The 18,794-nt window shown below is 51.1% G+C and overlaps 1 protein-coding gene across 10 annotated transcripts in view; it reads left to right on the plus strand.

Annotated features, from left to right (window-relative positions):
• SHANK3 (SH3 and multiple ankyrin repeat domains 3) overlaps positions 1–18,794 on the plus strand; it is a 449,651-nt gene that overhangs the window by 413,756 nt on the left and 17,101 nt on the right. For 7 of the 10 annotated variants that reach the window (XM_081209761.1, XM_081209759.1, XM_081209763.1 and 4 more), the window contains one exon: positions 9,141–11,454. In XM_081209761.1, coding sequence (XP_081065887.1) covers positions 9,141–11,454 — 2,314 coding nt within the window. Of the gene's footprint in view, positions 1–9,140; positions 11,455–14,855; positions 14,909–18,794 lie in introns of all 10 variants that reach the window. The other 3 variants (XR_014012079.1, XR_014012080.1, XM_081209765.1) reach the window with 1 other exon arrangement.

Raw genomic sequence — 18,794 nt, forward strand, 5'->3', positions numbered from 1 at the left:
TAAAAAAAACCTCCATGGAAGGACTATTCTTTTATCTGCCCTCAATTTTCCAACCTTCACCTTGGTTCATTTGATGTCCATGACTTCTAGAGTTAGGAGAGATGGAGAAAAACTCTTCTGTATCCTCTTTCTCCGTTCCATGCATGATTTCAGAAACTTCTATCATGTCCCTTCTTACTTGCCTTTGGGATTAGGACATTGGCAGTTTTCTTTTCAACTTCCTCGTATTCTTTTTGTTCTCTTCCTTTGGGCAAGTCTTCTGTGCTTTTTTTGAAGGAAGCCTTCTTGCCTCTAACAGCATCTTTGACTAAACTCATCAACCATTCCGATGTACCCCTAGCCCTCACAGTACCTGATCAACGCTCCAATTGAGTCAAACCTCGGTTCGCAAACGCCTCTGTTATTTTATGTTTCGGCTCCCGAACACCGGAAACCTGGAAGTAAATGCTCCGGTTTTCAAACGTTTTTCGGAACCTGAACGTCCGATGTCTCGGTTGTTGAATGTTTCTGAAGTTGAATGGTCTTTTGGAACGGATTACATTCGACAACCAAGGTTTGACTGCATTGTGTTTTTGTAAACAACACCCAAGCTTTTGGGGGTGACTTAACGCTCTTGACTTTGCCTTTCAATTTCCCTTTTTACCAATCTCCTCATTTGGGGGAAATTTCCTCTTTTTGAACTGTTGAGAAGAGGATGTTGTGTTAGATGGACCACTGGCCTCATCCAGCAACCCTCCTTCCTCTTTTTGAGTTGGTTATCCAAGTGCTGTCCCTGGAAAAGAAACTAGTGAAGGTGTATAAAAGCGTTGGACACGGGCTCTTTCTGCCAAGTGAATTGTACCACAGCGCAAGAGAGTCGAACACATAGCCTCTTCCTCTCTGGCTCTGTGATTTCATGAGATCCCTGCGCATCCTCTGACCCACTTTGACTCAGCTCTGCTGGTATTAAAAAGGGCTAATTGCCTCCGATTAGCACCCTGCTAGTCACTGGCGCGCTTTTAATGATATGTTGGACAACACAGAGAATAGCCCCGTCGTCAGGCATTGTGAGCCACCACGTCTTCCCTCCAGGGATTCCCAAAGAGTTAATTACGGACAATGGCAACAATCCGCCAGTGATTCACTTCGGAGCCGAGGGCTGGCATTCCCAGATACTCCAGGAATCTGGTTCGACAGAGTCGCAAAACACTCGGGGGGAAGAAGCACGATGGCAAGATTCGTGGAGCAGCAAAATCATAGAAGGGTAGAGGGACCCCTAGTCCAGCCCCTTGCTTGCAAATCTTCAAGGAAGGTTTCTGAGGGAGTCCGTTCCACAGTTGAAGAGCTCTCACAGCTCGAAGGTTCTTCCATGTGGCCTCTTTTTTCCAGGACATGTTTTCATGGGAATGTGAAATGAGAGTCCTCATAGCAATAGATACCGTATTTTTCATTCTATAAGACACACTTTTCCCCTCCTAAAAAGTAAGGGGAAATGTGTGTGTGTGTCTTATGGAGCGAATGCAGGCTGCGCGGTTATCCCGGGCTATTGTTCTGCCTGGACACTGAGGTCCAGTGATGAGGGCCTTCTGGCAGTTCCCTCACTGCAAGAAGCCAAGTTACAGAGAACCAGGCAGAGGGCCTTCTTGGCAGTGGCTCCCTCCCTGTGGAACGCCCTCCCACCAGATGTTAAAGAGAACAACTACCAGACTTTTAGAAGACATCTGAAGGCAGCCCTGTTTAGGGAAGCTTTTAATGTTTAATAGGTTATTGTATTTTAGTGTTTTGTTGGAAGCCTCCCAGAGTGTCTGGGGGGTCCCAGCCAGATGGGCAGGGTATAAATAATAAATTATTATTATTATTATTATTATTATTTTATTATCATCATCATTCCAGAAGCCAGAACAGCAAGAGGGTGTGCAGCGCTCCCTCTCGCTGTTCTAGCTTCTGGCTTAGCTGCGCAGCGATCCCGCTTGCTGTCCTGGCTTCTGGTTTAGCCTCTTCCGGGCAGGGGGAGCCTTCATCCCGCTGCCCAGGAGGCTTCGCGCAGCTATCCAAGAAGCCAGAACAGCAAGAGGCTATCCCAGAAGCCAGATCCATCTTGCTGGTCTGGCTTCTGGGATTCAGAATTTTTTTCTTTCTTGTTTTCCTCCTCCAAAAACTAGCTGCGTCTTATGGTCTGGTGCGTCTTATAGAGCAAAAAATACGGTAGTTAAAAGCAGAAGTCGGAAAATGTGTCCTCTTTTTTGTTGTTCGAAATATGGCAACCCTAGTTGGAATCTCATTTCGTGTAACTTGAATCCATTGGATCAAGTCCTCCCTTCCAGAGCAGGAGAAAACAAGGTTGCTCCGTCTTCCATGGGACAGCCCTTGAGATATTGGAAGATGGGTATCCTATCTCATCTCAGTCTCCCCTTTTCTGGGCTAAACATCCTTAACTCCCTCAACCATTCCTCATCAGGCGTGGTTTCCAGACCCTTGGTCATCCTGGTCACCCTCCTCTGCACAGCCCCTCAATATGGCTGCACATGTTACTGCTCATGGATGTATCTCACTTGCTTATGAGGCCATTTTTGACAATGGTAAAAGAGAAGCAGGGGAGTCTTAAGTCACGTGTGCCATCTTGTCTTTGTCATGCAGTGTGTTAAAACTCAGGTATGCATATGTGCATTGCGTTGGGGGTTGGACTAAATGACCCTTAGAGGTCCCTTCCAGCTATGTGATCACCACACCGGTGCAGACAGTTGATGCAAGTTTAATAGAAGGATCGCTCCGTTACCGTATTTTTGGCTCTATAAGACCATAAGACGCACCTAGTTTTTGGAGGAGGAAAACAAGAAGAAAAAAAATCTGAATCCCAGAAGCCAGGACAGCAAGCGGGATCGCAGCTCAGCGATCCCACTTGCTGTCCTGGCTTATGGGATAGCCACACGGAGCCTTTCCCTGGCAGCGGCATGAAGGCTCCCCCTGCCCAGGAGAGGCTGTGCGCAGGAGAGCTAAGGCTCCCCCAAGAGCCGCACTCCCTTTAAAGAGCCGTGTGGAGCGAGTGTGCGGCTCTCTCCCTCCTCGGGGAAAAGCCCCCAAGAGGCGCACACACGCTCCACACGGCTCTTTAAAGGGAGCGCTGAACAGAGCCTCCCACCTGCATTCGCTCCATAAGACGCACATACATTTCCCCTTACTTTTTAGGAGGGTTTCATGTTAAGTTAAGTTTCATAGTGAGAAAGAAGGACCATTTCCCAATCTGTTTTTTGCCCCCTTCTGCAACATGGAAATGTCTCAAAATAAGATTAATAATTATCTTCTCTTGGTATACCCCCATCGCTCAGCCCGGACACTGACGTCCAGCTCCAAGGGCCTTCTGGTGGTTCCCTCCCTGTGAGAAGTGGAGCTACAGGGAATCAGGCACAGGGCCTTCTAGGTGGTGGCGCCCGCCCTGTGGAACGCCCTCCCTTCAGATGTCAAGGAGATAAAGAACTATATGACTTTTGGATGACATCTGAAGGCAGCCCTCTTTGGCAAAGTTTTTAATGTTTGACGTTTTATCGTGTTTTTAGTGTTCTGTTGGGAGCCACCCAGAGTGGCTGGGGAAACCCAGCCAGATGGGTGAGGTATAAATTCTTATTCTTATTCAGTGGGGTTGGTCTGTCTTGATCCCACAGAGCAAGCAAGTCGGGGTTTCCAAAGTTGCACAGAACTCCCTCCTCTTCAGCACACACCCAAAAATTGTGCTGTTTCTTTTTTCAAAGGGAATGGAAGATTCTGGTTGAATCTAGACCAAAGTTTTTAATGTTTTAGTATGCTTTTATATTTGTTGGAAACAGCCCAGTGAGGCTGCAGTAACCCAGTGAGATGGGTAGGGGACAAGTATTATTATTATTATTATTATTATTATTATTATTATTATTATTATTATTATTATTTCAATAAGAGATTTCCAAATACTGCAGCCATTTTCTTTCCTTTTATTATTTATGCAAATCTGCATATACCACTAAGTCATAAACAACATCAAAGTGGTTTACAATAATACCTATATATAATGAAAATACATAAAAATTAAGAGGCCCATCAACGAGCTGGAAAGGTATTCTTAATTGCCTGATGGAATGAAGAAGTTTTTGGCAGACGTGTCAATATTGAGGCAGAAGTTGCCTTCTCGGTTTCCCTTGGCAGAGCTCCCTAAAGACTGGGCCATTGACACTGAAGGCTCTATTTCATGTTTCTGTCAATGAGCCTCGCCAACTCAGGGGTCAACCAAGGACAGTCGTTGCCCTGGCAATCCAGCCTCTCTCTCCACCCCGTTCAAGTTAATGGTGGAATTGCTTTCTCAATTAATTTGCACGAGGAGAAAGAATAGACTGCACCCCCCCCCACAAGAGACAGGTGAGGGTGGAAGCCCACCTGCCCTGCTAACGAACCTTGGTGTGAAACAAAGTTCATGCTGAGGGGCTAAGATTCCTTTTCCTTGCCCTTTCTGGGGATTCAAACTCTTTATTCTCTCACCCCATGTAGGTCAGTGGAGAGATTTTATCCACTGAATTGCATGGCGAGTGGGGCAGAGAAGAGTCTGCACACATACCCAAAAACAGCTACCAAGAAGGATATGCCCAGTCCTGCTCTCTTCTTCTTCTTCTTTGGCGATCCCTCGTAGCCGAGTAAGATTGTCTTCCATAAACACGGTTTTAACAGTGAGTCCGCAAGTGACTGTGGAGGCCAATTCTGGATCCACACATCCTTCCACAGTGGGGAAATTGGTTTCCAAGTTGATCAGGGTGAGGGGTTGCCAAGTGTGCCTTCCTCTTAACACGTTTCCCCCTTGCGTCCTGAGTTTGAGTGTCTTCACAGCCCATGACACCTTTGGGAAAGGCTGTTCTCCAACTGGAGCGCTCGCAGGCCAGTGTTTCCCAGTTGTCGATGTTTATGCTACATTTTTTTAGATATGCCTTGAGTAAGTTCTTAAACCTCTTTTGTTGACCACCATAGAATCATAGAATCATAGAGTTGGAAGAGACCACAAGGGCCATCGAGTCCAACCCCCTGCCAAGCAGGAAACACCATCAGAGCACTCCTGACATATGGTTGTCAAGCCTCTGCTTAAAGACCTCCAAAGCAGGAGACTCCACCACACTCCTTGGCAGCAAATTCCACTGTCGAACAGCTCTTACTGTCAGGAAGTTCTTCCTAATGTTTAGGTGGAATCTTCTTTCTTGTAGTTTGGATCCATTGCTCCGTGTCCCCTTCTCTGGAGCAGCAGAAAACAACCTTTCTCCCTCCTCTATGTGACATCCTTTTATATATTTGAACATGGCTATCATATCACCCCTTAACCTCCTCTTCTCCAGGCTAAACATGCCCAGCTCCCTTAGCCGTTCCTCATTACCCTTTCCAATTTTAAAGTTCGGAATAGAGGAGTTGCTTTGGAAGACGATCATCAGGCATCCGCCCAACATGACCAGTCCAGCAAAGTTGATGTTAAAGAATCATTGCTTCAACACTAGTGATCTTTGCTTCTTCCACTACACTGGTATTAGTTCGCCTGTCTCCCGAAGCACCTTGCCAGTCCTGAATGTGGCATGTTCCTTGGCTCTGTGCTCTCGCTTTTGTGTGCATGGCCAGCGTCCTACAGGACTGGGACACTGACGGCATTTCTTTTAAAGTCTTTATTGAAGTAAATCAAAGAAATGGATACAATAAAAATAATAGAAGTGCCAAAAAAAAAAGCAGCGCATTATATCTAGAAGAGACTTAATATTAGGTTGGCAGAGTACTTAAGACGATTAGGAAAGCTAAATTTCACATTGTACTGTAGAGATGGAGTTCTGGGCCTTCGTTTGTTTTATAGAAGATAAACCCCCATCAAGCAGCATAAGATTTTTCAAGGTTCTCCAAGCCATTGGCAACACATAATTTGTGACTTGTTTTCCCCGCCCAGCTAATGCTAAGCGCCGTGTATTTTTATACTGAAGCAAAAGCTGGGGCAACTGACGATCTGGGCAGCTGCCAGCACCCATGTCAAGAACTCCAGAGAGCTGAAACTTTTCAATGGATCGTCCCACAGATTTAGCAAACAAAGCCGCAGTAAAGTTGCAATGGGATGTTTGAGCATTTTAGAGGGCCGCAAGTTCTTGCCTTAGGTGGATGGGACAGGGGACTGCAGGGGCATCGCATAGTTTGGCAAACAGCCTTACTGGAAAAGTTATCGCACAAATTAAAAGTGTCAAGGGGACAAGAGAAATGTGACAATTTCAATAATAATAATAATAATAATAATAATAATAATAATAATAATAATAATAATAATTTATTATTTATACCCCACCCATCTGGCTGGGCTTCCCCAGCCACTCTGGGCGGCTTCCAAAAGAATATTAAAATACTATAATACATCAAACATTAAAAGCTTCCCGAAACAGGGCTGCCTTCAGATGTCTTCTAAAAGCCTGGTAGCTGTTGTTCTCTTTGACATCTGGTGGGAGGGTGTTCCACAGGGAAGGCGCCACTACCGAGAAGGCCTTCTGCCTGGTTCCCTGTAACTTGGCTTCTCGCAGTGAGGGAACCGCCAGAAGGCCCTCGGTGCTGGACCTCAGTGTCCGGGTAGAACGATGGGGGTGGAGACGCTCCTTCAGATATACTGGACCAAGGCCGTTTAGGGCTTTAAAGGTCAGCACCAACACTTTGAATTGTGCTCGAAAACATACTGGGAGCCAATGTAGGTCTTTCAAGACCGGTGTTATATGGTCTCTGCGGCCGCTCCCAGTCACCAGTCTAGCTGCCGCGTTCTGGATTAGTTGTAGTTTCCGGGTCACCTTCAAAGGTAGCCCCACGTAGAGCGCATTGCAGTAATCCAAGCGGGAGATAACCAGAGCATGCACCACTCTGGCGAGGCAGTCCGCAAGCAGATAGGGTCTCAGCCTGCGTACTAGATGGAGCTGGTAAACAGCTGCCCTGGATACAGATTTGACCTGTGCCTCCATGGACAGCTGTGAGTCCAAAATGACTCCCAGGCTGCGCACCTGGTCCTTCAGGGGCACAGTTACCCCATTCAGGACCAGGGAATCCTCCACACCTGCCCGCCTCCTGTCCCCCAAAAACAGTACTTCTGTCTTGTCAGGGTTCAACCTGATGTCTGGCATGGTTTTATTGCATATACAGTGGTACCTCGGGTTAAGAACTTAATTCGTTCTGGAGGTCTGTTCTTAACCTGAAGCACCACTTTAGCTAATGGGGCCTCCCGCTGCTGCTGCACCGCCACTGCACAATTTCTGTTCTCATCCTGAAGCAAAGTTCTTAACCCAAGGTACTATTTCTGGGTTAGTGGAGTCTGTAACCTGAGGCGTATGTGACCTGAAACGTATGTAACCCAAGGTATCACTGTACAAATAGTGCAGCACATGGCTGGAAAGTATCTCCATGTAATGGGAAGGTTTGGCTTGCAGAAAACAGGGAGGATTTCTTGCCTTTTTGGGTTTTTTTAAATATCACCATCATCATTCTATCCCACCATCTGCATCCTGTAGCAGCAAAGAAGTCTATGCAATAAGTGAAATGCTGCAAAGTTAATGGTAAAGTTTGTTATAATTTCTCTTGGCATTACAGTGGTACCTCGGTTTACGAACTTAATCCGTTCCGGAAGTCCGTTCTTAAACCAAAACTGTTCTTAAAGCGAGGTGTGCTTTCCCTAATGAGGCCTCCCACCGCCGCTGCCCTTCCACCATTCGGATTCTGTTCTTAGACCGAGGTAAAGTTCGCAAACTGGGACACTACTTCTGGTTTTGCGGCGTTTGTAAACCAAATTGTTCTTAAACCGGACTGTTCTTAAACCAAGGTGCCACTGTTCCGGAGGCCCGTTCGCAACATGAGCAGAACGCAACCCACGTCTACACGTTTGCGCGTGTGTGGGTCGTGATTTGCCACTTCTGCACATGCGCGTGATGTCGTTCTGAGTGTCTGTGCATGCACGAGCGGCGAAACCCAGAAGTAACCCGTTCCGTTATTTCCGGGTCGCCGCAGGACACAACTGGAAAAGACGTAACCTAAACCGAATGTAACAAGAAGTATGACTGTACAATGTTAGTTCCTAAAACCGCCCTCTTCCAAGGACCCCCTCATCAATTGCAAATGCCTAAAATGGCCGTTGCCTGTATGTCTGAGAAACTCATTTGTTAATATTTTGAAGTTCCATAAAACCATTTGAAAAGAAAACTAAAGAGGCAGGCCAGGCCAGTCCAAATCCCAAATTCTCCAAAAGAGGCACTAGGAGAGGTGTTGCTCTAGAAAAGTGCTCTAGAACAGCCCTGCAGGCAGCAGCTGGATCAGGCCACAGGGGGCTCATCATCCAGGACCAGTGTGTCTAGCTAAATGCATGAATGGGAAGCCCACAAGAGGGGGGTTATATGAAGGTACAAGCCCAACCAGAACTGGGCTCCCTTTTGCCTACTGGCAGCCAGTATCCACCGCTGAACACAGATAATAATGGCAATAATAATTTTATTATTTATACCCCGCCCATCTGGCCGGGTTTCCCCAGCCTCTCTGGGCAGCTTCCAACAGAACGCTAAAAACAGAATAAAACTTCAAACATTAAAAAAAAACCTCCCCTAAACAGGGCTGACTTCAGATGTCTTCTAAAAGTCAGGTAGTTGTTTATTTCCTTGACATCTGATGGGAGGGCGTTCCACAGGGCGGGTGCCACTACTAAGAAGGCCCTCTGCCTGGTTCCCTGTAACTTGGCTTCTTGCAGGGAGGGAACTACCAGAAGGCCCTCGGCGCTGGACCTCAGTGTCCGGGCAGAACGATGGGGGTGGAGACGCTCCTTCAGGTATACTGGACCAAGGCCGTTTAGGGTTTTCAAGGTCGGCACAAACCCTTTGAATTGTGCTCAGAAACATACTGGGAGCCAATGTAGGTCTTTAAGGACTGGTGTAATGTGGTCTCAGTGGCAACTCGGATGCCCTACACAACCATTGGGTGGAGTCCAACAGCATCTGGGGGTCACCACAAGCTGCCCATCCCCGGTTCAACCTGAGCCTTATGAGGGGGAGTGGCCAGCAGGACCAGGGGCAGCCTGTTAGGGCATCTGTGACTCACTTCCTGCTTTGCCAACCCATTGTTTCCTTTCCCACGGAGCAATCCTTGACGTTTCCTGTTGTGCTGATTTGCAGGTGAAGATGAGAAATTTGCCGCTTCCCTAATGGACGGGAAGTTCCCCCGGAGCACCTCCATGCAAGACACGGTCCGGGAAGGGCACGGCATCCCGCCCCCGCCCCAGACGGCCCCTCCCCCTCCACCGTCCCCCTATTACTTTGACACGGGCCCTCCCCCGTCCTTCTCCCCCCCTCCGCCCCCGGGAAGGGTCTACGACACGATCCGCTCCAGCTTCAAGCCGGGCTTGGAGGCCAAGCTCCACGGGCTGCCGCAGGTGATCAGCGCGGCCGAGATGTACGACCAGGCGAGGACGCCCCTCCCTTACCCCGAGCGGCAGAAGCGGGCACGCTCCATGATCATCCTGCAGGACTCCTCGCACGTCCCCGTGGAGCCCACCGACATCCCCCGCCCCGCCCCCTCGGCCACCCCGCCCGAGAAACTGAAGCGGAAGGGGCGCGCTGTGGACAACCCCTACGCCAACATGGGCCAGTTCAACGTCAGCCTCTTCACCCCCGCCAAGCCCCAGAGGAAGAAGAGCCCGCTGGTGAAGCAGCTGCAGGTGGAGGATGCCCAGGAGCGGGCGGCCCTCTCCATCATGGGGGGCTTCACACGGGAGCCGTCCCCCACCCGGCGCAGCCACCGCCTGGGCATGGAGTACCAGCCGCAGCAGGTGGACGCCTCCAGCCTCCCCTTCGCCACTGCCATCGCCGGGGTCATGAAGGACAGAGATCGGCGCCTTGACGAAAAGCGGAAATCCACTGTCTTCCTCTCGGTCGGGGCCATTGAAGGCAGCCCCCCCACCATCGAGATGCCATCGCTGCAGCAGTCGAGGTCGATCGACGAGCGGCTCCTGGGCAGCCGGGACGTCCTTCTGCCTTCCCCCGTCTCAGCTTTAAAGCCATTGATCAGCAGCTCCTCGTCGACGTTCATCCACCCTCTCACGGGGAAGCCCCTGGATCCCAACTCGCCTCTGGCGCTTGCGCTGGCCGCAAGGGAGCGGGCGCTGTCCACCCAGGTCCCCTCCAGGGCGCCCACCCCCATCCACAGCCCGGACTCGGACCGCGCGGCGCCCCTGTTTGTGGACATCCAAACCAAAGAGCACGAGAGGGGGGAGCTGGAGGGAGGGGCCCTCGCCTCGCCCGCCTACTCGCCCGGGGTCAAGGCGCCCACACCAGGAGTCTTGTCCCCGGCGCAGAGCCACTGGGGGATGCCAGCTGCGGTGAGGAAAGAGGGTGAGGCGCGGGCCGAGACCCCCACCAAGGAGGAGAGGAAAGCGGAGGACCGGAAGTCAATGATCATCAGCATCGTGGACACATCGCAGCAGAAGACGGCCGGCCTCGTCATGGTCCATGCCACGAGCAATGGCCAGGACCTCGATCTCGAGGCGAAAGAGGAGAAGCCGCCCATTCCCGAGGGGGGCCTGGAGTCCACGGAGGCATCCCTGGCCGAGGCACAGCCCAGCCCCATGGCTGGGGTGGCACCCGTCAGCCCAGTCTCTGACAAGACCCTGGGTCAAGGGAGCTCAGAGGAGGAGGTGGAGCCCTACACGGTCACCCTGCCACCCGCCCAGCTGTCTTCGAGCGATGAGGAGACGCGAGAGGAGCTGGCCAAGATCGGTCTGGTTCCTCCGCCAGACGAGTTTGCGAACGGGGTCCTGGTCACCACCCCCGGCACCCCCATTAGTCAGCTGGCCTCTCCCGTCATCGCCACGCCATCCATGCCAGCGGCCGCTGTAGCACCTTCTACCGCTGGTGGAACACCCTCAGGGAAGCCCTCTGATGCCCCCACGGCCCCGGAGTCCGCGGCGGACTCTGGAGTGGAAGAGGTGGACACCAGGAGCTCGAGCGATCACCACCTGGAGACCACAAGCACCATCTCCACCGTCTCCAGCATGTCCACGCTGTCCTCCGAGAGCGGGGAGCCCACCGACACCTACACTTCCTTTGCGGACGGACAAACTTTTATACTCGAGAAGCCACCAGTGCCTCCAAAGCCAAAACTCAAGTCCCAGCTCAGCAAGGGGCCGGTTACTTTCAGGGACCCTCTCTTGAAGCAGTCTTCGGACAGCGAGCTCATCTCCCAGCAACACGCGGCCATGCTGGCTTCCGCCAGCATCGGCCGGCCACGCTACCTCTTTCAGCGAAGGTCCAAGCTGTGGGGGGACCCCCTGGACAGCAGGCCGACGCATGGGGCTGAGGATGACAAACCAACTGTGATCAGCGAGCTCAGCTCCCGGCTCCAGCAGCTGAACAAGGACACGCGCTCCCTGGGGGAGGAGCCCGCTGGGAGCGTGTTGGATCCTGGGAAGAAGTCCCCCGTGGTCGCAGCACGGTAAGCCAGAGGGGTGGCCGGGAAAGGGGGCGGGGGGAGGGGGCAGGAGAGCAGGCAGAAGGAAATCCCAGATTCGATTCCCCGGTGGCATAACCTCCAGGCAGAACTGGGAATACCCGCTTCCTGAAGCTCTGGAGAGTCATGGCTGCCGGCCGGTGTAGAAAATACAGTACGATCGCATCTCACGCGTGTTTCACCCGTGACATTTCAGCCATATGTGGCTGGAGGCTGGCTGGTTGGAATTGTGCAGGTTACAAGTCAGGAGAGCTGGACAGCACTTTTGGTTCTGGGAAATGCCACATCTTTAAAACTCTCTGATGTGCTTGCGGGGCGGACAGAGGCAAGGCCCTCTTGGCGCACTGCTTATGGGATGCTCTCACAAGACCATCTGAATTCCTATTAGGTTTTGTGCTAGGTTCGTCCTGCGCAAAAAGAACTTTTAAGCTCTCTGCCTCACTTGGGGGGCAGGGTCTTCCCAGCACGCCAGCTCTAGGGAACTTGGGTGGGATTGCCATATGTCCTCTTTTCCCAGGACACACCCTCTTTTTCACAGGCAGAGCCATCATAGCAATCCATAGTTAAAAGGAGAAGTCAGAAAATATGTCCTCTTTTTCAAAATATGGCAACCCTAAACTAGGGGTCCTCGCACGGGGAGGTGGGTCCAAGTGCGCATTATACGTGATTTTGCACATATGCAGCACCCTTGGAACCAAATCCCTGTGTGAGATGCGATCGTACCGTACTCAGCTTGATGCGCCAAGGGGCGTGGGTGCCAGTATAAGGCAGAAGCTCTCCACGGCTCCAGCCAGCATGGTAGGGCTGGGGGACAGCAGGCAGAACCCCTGGAGGTTGTTTTTTAAGGTGGTGGGGGCAGAGGCAGGGGGAGATGAGGGAAAGGCTGATCCCCTCCCCCACTCGGGCATTCCCTCCCTCCTTCCCCTGCCCTTGGAGTATGTCCAGACCAGCCTTCTCCTCCCATGCTCCCGTCCCCTGTTCCTCCACTGTCCCAAAATGATGAGCATGGGTGCATTCCTAGCACTTGGGTGTGTCTGTTCTCACCTTAAAAATAATCAAACTCTTATTTGTTTGTTTGTTACATTGGTTAGTTGATTTATCTTGCCCCAGGCAATCTAAAGCAACTTACACATTTGCTCAACTGCACCCATGTGCCGCCCGGAGGGAAAGTGGGGAGCCAAACCAGTTTCACAGGTCTCATTAGGTTTGGCCCAGGCTAAGGAGACCTTGGCTCACCAAATGAGGCTGGGCTCAAAGCCCTGGAAGCCAGCGTGGCCAGGGGGCAGGGCTCCTCGCCCCTCCTCCTGCCCACCAGAGTCTCCTCGCCGGCTCCTGCAGCAGAGATTCCTTTTTGCTTGACTGTTAAAAACCCTCAAGGCCATTTACGAAAAGAAAATGTCACAATGCTTTAAAGCACGCAAACGGTTAAGCTACTGAAACAGGAAAAGATTCTCACCAACTTTCTACGCTTCTAGGTAGGCTTGCCCAAACAATAATGTTTTCAGCAGGCGCTGAAAAGAATGAAGTGAAGGCACCTGCTTGAGATCAGTAGGCAGGGAGTTCCAGAGTTTAGGTCAGGCATAGGCAAACTCGGCCCTCCAGATGTTTTGGGACTACAACTCCCATCATCCCTGACCACTGGTCCAGTTAGCTAGGGATGATGGGAGTTGTAGTTCCAAAACATCTGGAGGGCCGAGTTTGCCTATACCTGGTTTAGGTGTTGCCACACTAATCGATCGAATGCTTGCAAAGGCAGAATGGGTATTATGTCGCAACTGCAATAGTACAAATTCCTCCACTGGAAGCAGTCAGATGGGATTATATGGAGCAAAGCAATCTCTCAGGTAGACTGGTCCCAAGTTGTTAAGTGCTTTATATACTAGCAGTAGCACTTTGAACCTGGCCTAATAGCAAACTGAAAGCCAGTGCAGGTCTCTTGAGCACAAGTGCTGTTTGCTAACAACTTCATGCTGCAGCATCTTGCCCCAACTGTAGCCTCTGGATCATGTGCAAGGGACGCCCCACAGAGTGCACATGGCAGTAATCGGTGCCTGTCTGTCAACCCCTGCACACATGCATTGTGGGCCCTCCGGCTGCTTTAAGGATGGACTAGACATGGAGTTGCTCTCCAAAAGAAAGTCTGAGTGCAGCGCGTAAAAGTTTGGGCAGGGAAGGAGGAAAAGCGAGACATCAGCTAGGGAAAGGGGCATGTGCCCCACACTGGAGGCAGCGGGATTATGGGATGCAGCTAGGACAATGCCTCCGAGGAGCAGATTACACAGAAGTTGCTTGTCTGGACAGACTCTCCCCTCCTACAAATGACCCTTTCCTTTGCCATTTCCCATCAAACTTCAGACCTTCCCATGGGTTGTTTTTAATTGAAATCGCCCCCCCCCTTTGCTGATAAGGCTCTTCAGCACAGTCCATGCTGCTGCGTGGTTCATTTCATATCCATTTATAAGCTTCAGAGTCACAGCTTGGTGTCACCAAGAAGGGTGGCAAGAGCAAGCCCTTTGAATCATAGTCTTGTAGAGTTGGAAGGGAACCCCAGGGGTCATCTAGTCCAACCCCCTGCAATGCAGGAATCTTTCCCCAACGTGGGGCTCAAACCCATATTGCCATATTGACTGAGCTACTGACAATGAACTGGCAAGATTTCTGACTAGTCATAGAATTGTAGCACCTGAGCCAACCCTCTGCAAGGCAGGAGAGCATCAACATCATGACAGGAGTGACAGCAATGTTTTGAAAACAATGCCCTCGTTATTTCTCCCTGGTCCCTAAAAGCGCATGCCGCATGCCGTGATAAATATATCTTATCGATTTCTGTGTTTGTGTGTCTGTATAGATACTGCAAATCCTTTGTGAGTTCTGTATGGAACTTCAAAGAGGCAGCCCTCCCTAAGACTGACCTCCTCCCTCCATCCCGACCTTCCCACCTTTCTGCCCTTTCCCGGCTTTCCAATCCCAAGAGCTCTGAAGCGAAAGGGAACCCTGCCTTTACTGGCCTTCCTTGCCACACACATCTTGCCCAGGCCAGAGCATCACCTACCCTTTGACTCTAGGACTGTGTCGGAACACTGGGGGCGAGGCTGAGGTCAGCACAGGTCCAGGTCCCAAGGTCAAAGGGAGCAGAGAAGAGCCCTCGCTTCCCACTAGGCGACCCTGCTCAAGACACAGTGCCGCCTGAGGCCGACTCATCCCCAAAGCGAAGGTCCATTTCACAATTTGTTCTCTCTTAAGCAACAGTTGGGTGCTGTGGATGTGTGACTTTGGAGTCAGTTCCTAAATGTGGAGAAAAAAGAGGAGGATTTATATCTATATCTATTTATTTATCTATTCAGTGTGCTGTTTGGAAAACCCACAATTGCTTTGTATTCCTACAGATCGGAAAAAGAGAGTGAAGAGAAATAAGCCTTTTAGGCATTTAGCTCCTAGGGTAACGCTTCCTCTTTCTATATAAACTCATCAATTAATTCTGTCTTCGGTCAAAAGGCGTCCATGTCCCTGACGTGAGCTTCCAGCTGCTGAGGTTAACAACACCCCCCATTTCCTTGTAGGCTTTGCTGCTGCGTCCGTCTCCTGCAAAGAGCCAAAACAGACCGGCAGGCCCCAGGTCAGGCAAAGGCAGGTGTACAGAAACAGAAGAATCATTGGATCACAGAGTTGAAAGGGACTCCCTGCGGTCATCCAGCCCCCCACAAGGCAGGAATCCCAGAGGAAGAATCCCTGTTTGGTGGCCATCCAATCTCCAATGAAGGAGAGTTCACCACCCCCTGAGGTGCCCGGGTGTGTGAGTGCCACACAACCTTTGCTTGCCGTGGCAGTAGTTATGCCGTGAGGCAAAGGAGCAGGCTTCTTGGGTATGGCGACCGATGCTGTGATCACTCCCCTGCAAGCCAACTTTGGCATTCTTACATCTTGCCGTCACCATGTGGCTTGAGCCAGGAGGTTCCTGAGCCTCGTTTTTTATTATCGTGGCTGGTACGTTGGGAGTATTCACAAGACCGGTTTCCAGTGCAGAAGGTTGACTCTTGGAGCTATTGCCTTGTAGCATCCAGCCCACACAAACAGCAGTCACTGGGAAACCTTGAGATATCAAAGGTGAAATGAGGAGAAGGGCTGTGGTTTTGTGGCACAGCGTATTCTAAAGGTGGAGAGGGCCATCGATGGCCACAAGTCACGATGGCTCTCCTGCGCCTCCACAGTCAGAGGAAGCAATGCTTCTGAACTGCAAGAGGAGAGAGGCGTCTTGTGCTGGGATTCTGCTAGTGGGTTTCCCATAATAGGCAGCTGCTTGGCCACTGTGAGAAGAGGATTCTGGGCTAAGACTCTCCTTAGCTTCTTACTTCCTTGTTTCTTTTTCTGAGAATGTGAGGTCCTAAATCAGTTCCAGTCCATAGTGCCTTCCTTGGCAATGGCGTTTAATTACGTGCCACGCCACTTCCCACCCCTGCCACAGACGTGTGGTCTGCCGATGCTTTCTGTGGCAGAGTGAACTTGGGCAGAGAGGGTGCCAAACTCCTCCCAAATCACAGCAGGGACCCGCAAGGCTGATGCCAAGCCATTCCCCATCTTTTGGGCAACGCAGAGTCTTGAGGGGCAGAGCCTGATGTTTGCCATGGGACGGGGAAGAGAGAAAATGCCTCTTGTAGATTATGGGTTACTGGGTGCTCACTTTCTGCAGAACTCAGAGGCAACCGAGCAGATGCAGGAGAGGCCCCGATCCAAAAGCAGCCAAGGGGAGGGGAAGGGCTCTTTGCCAGAGAGAGGAGGAGGCATCTTCCTGATTTTGCAGGCACACAGCCTACAAGGAACCAGGGGCATTGTGGGTAACAAATCACAGCATGCATGCGTAACCTACCGACCCCTGACAGCTTCACTTCATCCGCTCACTAACGTCTCTCCGTTGCCAGCTCATGTGCCCCATTGCTCAGCCCGGCGAGTGGGGAGATGAGCAATGGGTCGTGGCCTCTGGCTCTTGCATGTTTATGGGGGGGGAGTTGGGCCTGGGGGCAGGGGGCGGTGTTACATCTGTTCCCTAGGAGTGTCTCTTTCACAGCGCTGTGCCCCTGAGAGATGGCTCTAAATTTTGAAAGGGTGCAAAACCAAACAGGACGTGGTTTCCCTCCAGGGAAACCGAGGCAGCAAGCAAAAGAATTATTCCAAACAGTGCTCCCGGGTTTTGAGGGCATTTTTCAGAGACAAGACATTTGACAGGCCTGACCCATTCAAACTATTCCGGTGCGTCTTGCGTAGCTCTTGCAGTGACTTTGGGAAGTCATCTCCTGAGCGTGCCTCCTTCCTGGGATTACGTGAGGGCGCTTCAGCTATGTGCCATTTTTGGGACTCCGCCTTGATGCTGAGTCTCAGTTCACCGGAGCATCCCTGGAAATGATGCTGAAGCAGAGCGCAGTACGATGGCATCTCACACGTGTTTGACTTGCGCTGTTTCAACCATGCGCCGATGACAGCTGGCTGGCTGGAATCGCGCTAGTAAAATCCACAGAAACCAAAGAACTGGAAAGCTCTTTTTGCACCAGGTCTGCTTGGGGTTACCTGGTGCATAAGGAGCTTTTGAGCTCCGCTGTGAGGTCCAAGTCCAGGCTGTAGGTGGGGGTAGGGACAGCGCCTGCCTAGCGTGTCAGCCCTGGGGTGCTCTTGCAGGACCTTGTGGAGCCATCCAAGTTCCTGTGAGATCTTGAAGGAGCACCCCTTGCCACTCAGCAAGTAGCGCCCACTCAGTGCCTCGGCTTTGGGAGGACTGCGGATTCACTCTGCCCCCATTTCCATGCATATGCAAAACCCTTGCCACTGTACCCCGCGTAATAGGCAGCCATACTCTATTTCTCAGAGTCAACCTTGTGGCACTCAATGCTTGTCCAAAGAGGTTTTCATATGGCAACATCCCGGAATCTTTGGCACACAGCTAAAATGTGTGTTTGTGAACATTAGGAGCAGGTTGAAGCCTAAGACTAAGCTGTTTTTCATCCCCATACCACCCTTGCCAAGATCCCGAATCCAGAAAAAGATTCCCCCCCCCCAGGTGACCCCATTGAACTTCTCCAGACGTGTCTCTGGATGGGGCCCTGCAGCTACCCTTAGGAATGTCTTGCACTCAGTGGGAGCTGAATGGCAGAGAGGGGAGGATCATAAGGCAGCGTCAGCCAATCCCATAGCCTCCCAAACGCTTTGGGCTCCCATCTCCTAACAGCCCTGGCCATCATTTGCAGGCCGGAGGGCACCAGGTTGGCAGAGGCTGCCTTCCGCCTTCCTTTCTCCAATTCGCACCCTGCTTCATGTATGAGGCTCTCGAGCTGACAAGGAGATGGTAGTCAAGCTGCCATGGCAACTAGAAGATTTGGCTTCTGTTCCTCAGAAGATGAGCTGGGTGGGGCAAGCGGAGGGGATGCAGCAAGCAGAAAACCTCTCCTGCCAGCAGGAGAAAACTGTCTCCTGGCAGGCAAGCAAGCAGAAGGCAGCAAGGGTTAAATGCACCCCACAGCTTCTCCATCTCAGCCCCAGGTGCAGCAGGGCAAGGATGTCTAAGCTCAGGTGTGGTTTTGCAGTGGCAGGAGGCAACATTGCGAAGCACCTTCTTGGACCAATGCCCAAGACCCACCGGCGACCCGCTGCTGTGCCCAGTGACCCAGTGAGTAAACAGTGTGCCATGGATTAAGGCCTGGGTCTAGACCGTGCTCAGAAGGGTTCCCTCAACACGCCAACTTTGCGTGTTCTGGCCTCTTAATTCAATGAGTGACCCTGGAGGAGGGGTTGGGAAGGTGTGTGTCTCTTTAAATTTGTCTCTCTAAATCATCATTAGAAAGCTTTGCAAATATAGAGGAAAGGACTCACCAGAGAGAAGTTTTGTGGAAAGAGTGGTCTCCTGAACTGGAAACCATCAGGGTGGGATAGCCTGGGGTGCGCAGGGGTGCAGGGTGGAAGGATAGGCCTTTGGGGAAGGGGGGAAGGAAGGAAGGAAGGAAGGAAGGAAGGAAGGAAGGAAGGAAGGAAGGAAGGAAGGGAAGGAAAGGAGCACCTGGAAGCAGCCAAGAAGGAAAGAAACCCAGGGAAGGTGGCTGATGAGACAGGGTAATAATAATAATAATAATAATAATAATAATAATAATAATAATAATAATAATAATTATAATTATTTTATCATTTATGCCCCACCCATCTGTTTGAGCTTCCCCAGCTACTTTGGGTGGCTCAAACCATATATAAAAACATAACAAAACATCAAACATTAAAAACTTCCTAATAAAGGGCTGCCTTCAGATGTATTCTAGAAGTTGTTTAGTTCTTTATCTCCTTGCCATCTG

The sequence above is a fragment of the Podarcis bocagei genome (genome assembly GCF_964188305.1).
Source record: "Podarcis bocagei genome assembly, chromosome: 10".
Taxonomy (NCBI): Eukaryota; Metazoa; Chordata; class Lepidosauria; order Squamata; family Lacertidae; genus Podarcis; species Podarcis bocagei.